This window comes from Chlamydotis macqueenii, chromosome 14, assembly GCF_036417535.1.
Source record: "Chlamydotis macqueenii isolate bChlMac1 chromosome 14, bChlMac1.mat, whole genome shotgun sequence".
NCBI lineage: Eukaryota > Metazoa > Chordata > Aves > Otidiformes > Otididae > Chlamydotis > Chlamydotis macqueenii.
This window is the reverse complement of record NC_141569.1, coordinates 3,986,247-3,993,981: the sequence shown is the minus strand read 5'-3', so window position 1 is coordinate 3,993,981 and position 7,735 is coordinate 3,986,247. Positions and strand designations below refer to the sequence as shown.

At 59.4% G+C, this 7,735-nt stretch overlaps 1 protein-coding gene across 2 annotated transcripts; it reads left to right on the top strand.

The window, feature by feature from the left end:
* The first annotated feature begins 448 nt into the window (after nucleotides 1-448).
* Nucleotides 449-7,716, top strand: HBEGF (heparin binding EGF like growth factor). Of its 2 annotated transcripts, none has more exons than XM_086759001.1 (6): nucleotides 449-564; nucleotides 1,160-1,318; nucleotides 3,480-3,657; nucleotides 5,648-5,803; nucleotides 5,916-6,003; nucleotides 7,195-7,716. In XM_086759001.1, exons 1-5 carry the CDS (start codon nucleotides 522-524, stop codon nucleotides 5,986-5,988), a joined length of 609 nt encoding a protein of 202 aa, XP_086615127.1. In that variant the 5' UTR covers nucleotides 449-521; the 3' UTR covers nucleotides 5,989-6,003; nucleotides 7,195-7,716. The 2 variants fall into 2 exon arrangements, with proteins under 2 accessions (XP_086615127.1, XP_086615126.1); XM_086759000.1 differs by having other exon boundaries at nucleotides 5,916-6,008.
* Nucleotides 7,717-7,735: the final 19 nt, after the last annotated feature.

Below are 7,735 nucleotides of genomic sequence, written 5' to 3'. Positions count from 1 at the left end.
GGAGGTTTTAGCTCCAAGCCTGACCCGCATCTTGCCCGACGCTCCGCTCTCGGGCTGCACTCACTCCTCCCAAAACCCCCCAAGCCACCTTGGGCACTGTCCCTCCAGCCAGGGGGGTGCAGCCTGAGCCTCCCCTCTGCTCCCCCTCCACGGGACCGGTCAATGAAGCGTCCAACCACGCAGCCACCGCCTGCCCCCCGCAAGGCTAAAGCGCCCACGGCCCCGGCCCCGGCCCCGGCCCCGGCCCCCGCCCCCGCCCCCGCCCCCGCCCCGGCCCGGCCCCGGCCCCGGCCCCGATCACGCCGCGGCGGCGGGGAAGCCCTTCCCGGGGGCGGGCAGGCGGGCCGGCGGGCGGTCCCGCCCCGCCCCACTCCGCCCCTCCGTCCACCGCCTTCTACCGCCGCGGGGCCGCGCCGCTGGAGAGCGGCGGCCGGTGCGGAGCCGAACGGAACGGAGCGGAGCGGGGCTGAGCGGGGCTTCGGCGGCGGCGGCGGCGGCCAGGACGCCTCTGCCCGCGGGTTATGGACGGGCGGGCGGTGCTAGTCCACGTGCTGCTGGCGGCGGGTATGGACGCGCGCAGGGGAGGGCACAGGGAGCGCGGCCCCGGTGCGGAGTTCGCAGACACAGGCAACCCGACTTCGGTCCCGGGCACGGGTGGGGACAGATGGAAAAATCGGCCACTGTCCCAGACATGCATTGGAGCGGCGGGGGCTTCCGTACACGCGTGGGGAGTTAGTTCTGGCAACACGGGCAAGGTACTGGTTCCGGGCGGAGGGGTCCCGGGCACGGGCAACGCGGTCCCAGCCCCGGACACGCATGGGGTGTCTGGACGCGCGCGTGGGGGGGGGGGGGGTGATCCCGGGCAACATGGGCACGGCCCCGGTCCCGGTTGGAGGGTTCCCAGTCCCGGGCAGTGTAGTCTCGGTCCTGGGTGGGAGATCCTAGGCACAGGCAACGCGATCCTGGGCATGGGCGCGGGTAGGGGCAGATGGGGAAAGTCGAGCCCTGTCCCGGACGCGCGTGGCGGTGGTCATGGACACGCGTGGGGTGGGTCTGGGAAACGTGGGCACGACCCAGATCCCCAGCGAGAGTTCCGGATGCGCGTGGGGCTCCCGGGCAGGGCCGGCGCGCCCCGCCTGAGCGAGCCCCCTCCCCGCAGTGTGCGTGGCGGCGGCGGGCGGGCCGAGCCGGGACCAGCAGCGCGACGAGGGGCTGCGCGCGGGCGGCGGCGGGGCCTCGGCCCCGCTGCTCGGCGGCGGCCCTGAGAAGGAGAGCGGCGGAGCAGCCTCGGGGGACGAGCTCAGCGAGCTGCCGAGAGGTACGGGCTGGGCTGCCGGGGGTTTGCGGGGGCTGGGCTTGGGGGTAGCCCCTTGAGGCACCAGGGCGGGGGCTGGCTGTGTCCCTCCAGCCCTTGGCACGGTGGTCCCGAGGCGCCCTGGGCCCCCAGCTCCTTGGCCCAGAGGGGGCAGGCAGAGCCCCGTGGGGCCTTCCAGGGGGTGGCCGCGGGCGAGGGGATCGCCATGACTCACCCACCGCCCACGCAGGGCTGCTCCTCATACCTGGGAAGGGCTCGTCAGCCGGCGGGCCCTGCCACCCCCCGTGGCATCGGGGTCACTGCTGTGTTCTTCGGCTGGCTGGGCCACCACGCTTGGACCAGAGAGAATCCCGGGGACTGCTGTGGGATGATGGCCCGTGGCAGGTGCAGGAGGGTGACCTGTACCTGTGCCTTGCACACAGAGATCCCAGGAGGAGCGTGCTCTGCGCCGTACACTTCATCCTCCCTTTTTTCCTTGTTTTTATTTGCTTTCTGGCTGTGCCATCAGACTGTGACAAAAAAAAAAAAAAAAAAAAAAACAACAACCAAACAAAAAAAACAACAGGCTGACCCTCTCGTATCCAAGGGGACGCAGCCCTTTCCTGGGGGGCAGGAAATGCTCTTCTGTGCATGTCCCCGAGGAGAGGACCCTGACTCAGAGCAAGCAACTCGGCAAGTGTGGGCTGGCCCTCATCCGCAGGACAGGCTGCGGGGACGGGGCATGTTTGGCTACAGAGGTTGCAGCCTCTCAGAAAGTTTTCTCAATGCCTTGAGCTGGGCTACAGTCAGAAAAACCCTGCTGTTTGCATGGAAGGCACCTTCTTCCCTGCCGCAGCCCCCCGGGTGTCTGAGTAGGGGGAGAGCGGCAGCATCCCCTGCCCACCTGGACTGGACTGGTTTTCCTGCCAGCAAGAATTTCCACATCTCTGGCTGTCCGAAGGGCCAGGCCCTGGGGAGGAAGGTGTGGTGACAGCGGAGGTGGCTTCGAGGCTTCGGCAGCCCCGTGGGTCCGCTGGCTGTGGCTGGGAGATAACCCACGGGGGAGGGGACAACTGCTGCCGCCAGCCTGGGGCAGAGCCCTGGGCCTCACCCGGATCTGGGGGTTTCTCCAGCCGCAGAGTTTCCTGGAGTATCAGTTTTCTTTAGGTGTAGTGTGAAGGATGTTGAAATAGTAAAATAACTTTGCTAGGTGCGCAACCGGTGTGCCGCAGCATGAGAGGCACTTGCTGGGGAGGAGGAGACGGGCTCGGTTACGTCAGGAGAAGGAATGAGGCAGGTTACAACTTGCCCGGTCAGACTCGGCTGCCCTCTCCTCCTCGTGCAGTGCCGGGCTATGTCTGTATTTCCCTGGGCTGGCCATAGTTACTCAGTGCCGTGGTTTGGGGGGAGCTGAGAAATCCCTCTCAGAGCAGCGAGTGCTCTCCAGCATCTCGGCACCTTGCGAGATCAAGCTGGGGGCTGATTTTTTGGGGCATTTGCACATCTTAAAGCTAATCCTGTAACATTACTGTTTTCGGTCTGCATCCAGACAAGGAGCTTGGTGCTCTGGTTCTCACAGGCCCGGTAGGGAGCTGGGTTTTGGCCTCGCACCAAAAGCCACCAGTCTCTGTGCTGCAACTAAAACCTACTGTTGTAATTCATGGGAACACTGCCCTTGCCATCTCTTTGGCTCTGCAAAACCAAAAATTAAGCCAGGCTTGCTCTCTTAATCCTGCTCTGGGTGCACGAGGCATCCTTGTACCCACAGGAAGGAGAGTCTGTCAGAGCCATGAATAGGCTCTTACAAAAGACTGCGCTCATCGGGGAAATAAAAGCCAGATAAAGGGGCAATTAGAGATTTTTCTGTGTTCAGTGGAAACTTGTGCATATAATAGCAACATTTGTGATGCATAAAGCTCTGTTCACCCCCTCCATGCCCTGATTCCTTTCTTTCCTTGAGAATTGTTCTTATGAATTAGAAAGGCCATGATATTTGTGAGAAGCTGGAAAAAAGAAAAGGGAAAAAAAACCCCTCTGCTCGGGGGCAGATCACTGCACAAAGGGCTGCCGGAGTGCCAGGGCCGAGCTGGCTGCAGCAGCCCCCAGTTTGCTGCTCTGCCTTCCTTTCAGCTGACGCACAGAGGTGATCTGACTACTGCTTTCTCCTTCCCAAATTGTTTTACAGTTGCTTTCCTGTCAAAGCCTCAAGGCCTGGTTACTCCCAAGAAAAAAGGGAACGGGAATAAAAGAAGAAAAGGCAAGGGTCTGGGGAAGAAGAGAGACCCATGCCTGCGGAAGTACAAGGATTTCTGTATTCATGGCGAGTGCAAATACATCCGAGAGCTGGGAGCTCCCTCCTGCATGTGAGTTGCTGGCGTGCGCCTGTGCCAGGGGAGCCTTAGTCACGGTTCCTTCAATTCTCCTGGCAGAGGAAGAGCAGAGGAGATATTTTTAGTGCATGTTCCCTGTCCGTGTGGGGACAGCCCTGACTTGGCCTCTTCCTTGTGCTTCTTGAGCGATGTCCATCCCCCACCAAATCTGACACGGACTTAGAACCAGCGTGCTCTGCCGGCACAGTCAGCTCCAGCTGAGCTGCTGCACGGAGACCCGCAGCCATGGGGTTTGGAGGATGGTGAGCAGGGACTGGGGTCTCGCAGCCAAGGTCTTCTGTGAGTCTGGTTTGCAAGACCCTCATCCTGGCTCCATAACTCTGCATCCTGCTGAGAGCTCAGGGCTGACAGGCCGCTGGGACGGAGTGGTGTGAGCAGGAGGAGCACCTCTGCCGTGGCACCAGCAGGGCGGTTGGAGGTAGCACCTTTGGGGACAGCCTGTCCAAGCTGTCCCTTGGCCCTGATGAAGGACAGGGCTGTGTACCCACCTCTCCCAGCCCCCTGGGATGCAGGTAGAGAGCAAGGAGGCAAGCAGAGGAGAAGGCATTTCCCTGCTGCTGGAGCACCTGGATCCAGCAGTGCTACCGCAGGAAACACCCAGGGGTGCACATTTGATCCCCGCTGACGTGGGCAGGGGTTGAGCTGGCAGATATATAAGAGGCTTTGTTCTTTGCTATCAATCCTCTGAGCCACTCAGCCCTGCGCCCAGAGCCCAGGGAAGATAATAGCTCCCTGGCTTATGGTGCCCACAAGATCTACACTCTGCAATCCGCAGGGATCAGGCTCCACATAGCTCCTTGAACCGCTTAGTTTCTCTCTGCCTGGAAGCTGACATGAAGTTGGGCCCTTGTAGAGGGGGCTCAGGACCACTAGCAAGAGGAGATCTCTACTGGCCCAGCTTGGGCTGGTGGCCCAGCACGATGTGGGGTGCAGCACTCCCTTGCCTGGGACTAGGACAGCCAGGTGTCCCCTTCCCAGATCCCTAGGGCTGGGGGAGGAGAGGGGGCCTGGGCAAGCAGGAGGTGTCCAGGGGCCGGCTGGGGCTCTCCAGCCTAGTGGCCCGTGCCTGGGTGAAATCTTCCCAGAGATGGGGGAGATGGTTTTTGGGAACAGTGGCCTACTGTCCCAGACCCCCTCTGCGAATGAGGCCTCATGTTGGCTGGTGGCACTCGGTTGTGGCTGCCCTTGGTGGCTGGCTGCCTGTGTCGCAGGCTCTCCTGGGTTGACGCTTCCTTGGGCTGGTCCCTGGGGTGAGGACGCTGCCGGGCTGGGTCCTGCACCTCTGCCTTGTGCCCAGCCTCGCTGGGAGGAAATGCGGGCACATGGTGGTGTTGTGAGCTGGGCAGGAGGGCTGGACTGAGACCCCGTCTTAGAGATAAGCCTGAGGGTCAGGGGCACTGAATATAGAAAGATAAATATATCTGGTGGTGTCAGCATGCTTTGACTCATGGGGAGGGTTGGCAGCCTGGCAGCTCTGCTGGGTAGCATTATTTCTGTTATGTGAGTAAACCCCTGCCCTGACGTGGCACCTCTCTGGCTGGCAGGGTGTGCAGGGACCTCCCGCTCCAAGGAAAGTGCTAAGCTCTGGTCCAGCTGCCTCTCTGCTCCCTCGTGTGGGACTTCCTGCTTCCAGAGGTGGTCTGGGCAGCCTGGCTGTGCCTGGGGACCATTGGGAAGAGCACGGACCCTGGTGCCTTCTACTGGAGTGAGCTCGACCTTTCACTTGGTGCTTGAGAAACTTAATTTACCAATACCGAGGAGGTGATGGTGACACCAGACCTCCCAGCTCAGGGGAGTGGGACCAAGGGCAAGGTGGTGGCTAAGGCTGAGCAAAGAGGCAGCTCCTTTCCATGGGGTGTGAGGGATACAATGACCTTCTGTGCTTGGTCACCATGAACCCAGTCACCCAATGACCTTCTGAGCTTGGTCACCACCAACCGTTAAAATTTTTCTTCTCGCCCAGATGCCAGCCAGGATATCATGGAGAGAGATGCCACGGCCTCTCGCTGCCCGTGGAGCACCCTCCCAGCACATACGACCACACCACTGCACTGGCTGTTGTCGCTGTCGTCCTGTCCTCCCTGTGTCTCATCATCATCGCAGCCCTGCTGATGCTCAGGTGAGCAGGATGGGGCTGAGCCGTTGGATCCACATCCCTGTGAAGGCTGTGTGCTGGGGAGGGTAGCAGGGACCTCTCTGTGCTCTGAGCATCTCTTTGCTTGGCCTTGCAGGTGTCACAAGAGAGGTGTCTACGATGTAGAAAACGAGGAGAAAATCAAGCTGGGCATCACTGTGAATCACTGAGGATGCTGAGTGCTGGTGAGGTGAGCAGTGGTGGCATGGGGCAGCGGTGGGGCTGGTGGGCGTCTCTGGGGGCTCTGCATGTTCATGCTGGCTGGGACTGCTACGTGGATTCTGTGTCAGAGCCAGGCAGGAGCTGAAGGCAGTTTCAGCCCGGAGAAGCAGCTTGCTGGATTTGACACAAGAGCCTGGGCTGCCTCTTGAGGCTCCAGCCCTGTTTCCTCCCCTTCCTGCTCCAAGCCCCTGTCCTCTGACACCCCCAGCCACCACCACCTCTTCCTGTCCAACCTTAAGTCCCTGCTTTGCCCTGTTGCTGCATGCTTTGGGGATATTTGGCAGTGGGGAAGCTGCTTCTGGTTTTTTTTGTTTTGTTTCGTTTTTTTCCTAGTCATTCTGCTCCCTCTTTGACCCTCTGAGTCACTTCCCCTCCTTAGATATTGCCTCTATTTATATGTATATGTTAAAAAACAAAAACAAACAAAAAAAAAACCCAAAAAACCCCAACCAAACAAAAAAACCCCCTTCCTTTTCACTCCCACTCTGCTTATTACTTGCATCAACCTAAAGCCTTGCAGCTGGCCATGGGGGGATCTTGCAACCAGCCCCATGCGACCTTGCTCTGGTTGGGTGGTGGGGTGGGCTCTGCCCCAGGGGTGGCCGGGTGCTGGAAAGCTGGCAGGCTTCCTCTAGTCTGGTCCAAACCCTGATGTTAGATTTACCCATACGTATTACAGCTACTTCTCTCTTTTTTTTAAAAAAAAAAAAAAAAAGGAAAAATCTTTGTTCTTTGTGAGGATGAAGTAATGTCTTCAAAGAATGTCTGTAATGTTGGGAGTGGGATTTTTAGCTGTTTATAGTAGTTGAATATTGGGGAAGGAGATTCAGCACAAGATTTTCATCACTGCCCCCTCTACCCTGGAGATTATCAGCGTGGATGTTTTCCGGCGGGGAAAAGTGCTGTGGTCCCTGGAAGGGAAGCATGGTGGACATGGGGTGGGCTGCTTAGCCACCGCTCCCCTGGCATCCTGGCTCCCATTCTGGGTCCAGCCCCACAGAGTGGCAAGTGGCTGCTGCTGGGGCCTCAGTGGCTGCGACAGCTCTCTCACTGGCCTGGGTGGGACAGGCGCCTTGGCCCCACCACACAGGAACTGCTCCATGGGCAGAGCATCCCAGGGCCGTGTTGTGAGTTCTCCTGATGCTGTCTTGCAGGGATCGGCACTAATGCACTTCTGCCTCCTGGAAGAGGCGAGATCTGCGGACCCAGTGCTGTCCTGGAGGATCTCGCTGGAGCAGCAGGACAGCACCCGCTTTGGGGCTGGTTGGGCAGCGGTATCACTGCCAGGAGCTTCGTGGCCATCTCGGGGATGGAGGGGGCTCGGGAGAGGTGCTCACCAGCCAGGTGGCTGCGCAGACGTGGGAGGGACCGGCCAGCCAGCAGCGAGGGGCTCTCCAGCAGCTCTCCATCCGCTGTGGTGCACATGGAGGAACAAACTGTGAAAGGCGAGGAGACCGGGCTCAGAGCTTTCTTAGACACAGGAGGGATGGGAGGGTAACAGCTATTTAACAAGATATTTTTCATTTTAAATTATATATTTATTTTAGATAAACTGTACATAGTATTTATATTTATTGTAGGTCTGGCCCTGCATCCTTCATGTAGGTCAAGATGACAGGGCCAGACCTCCCTTATTTTTTAAGTGCAATGTAATATTCTAATAAATAACACTTTGTTACAAACACCTGGGTTCAT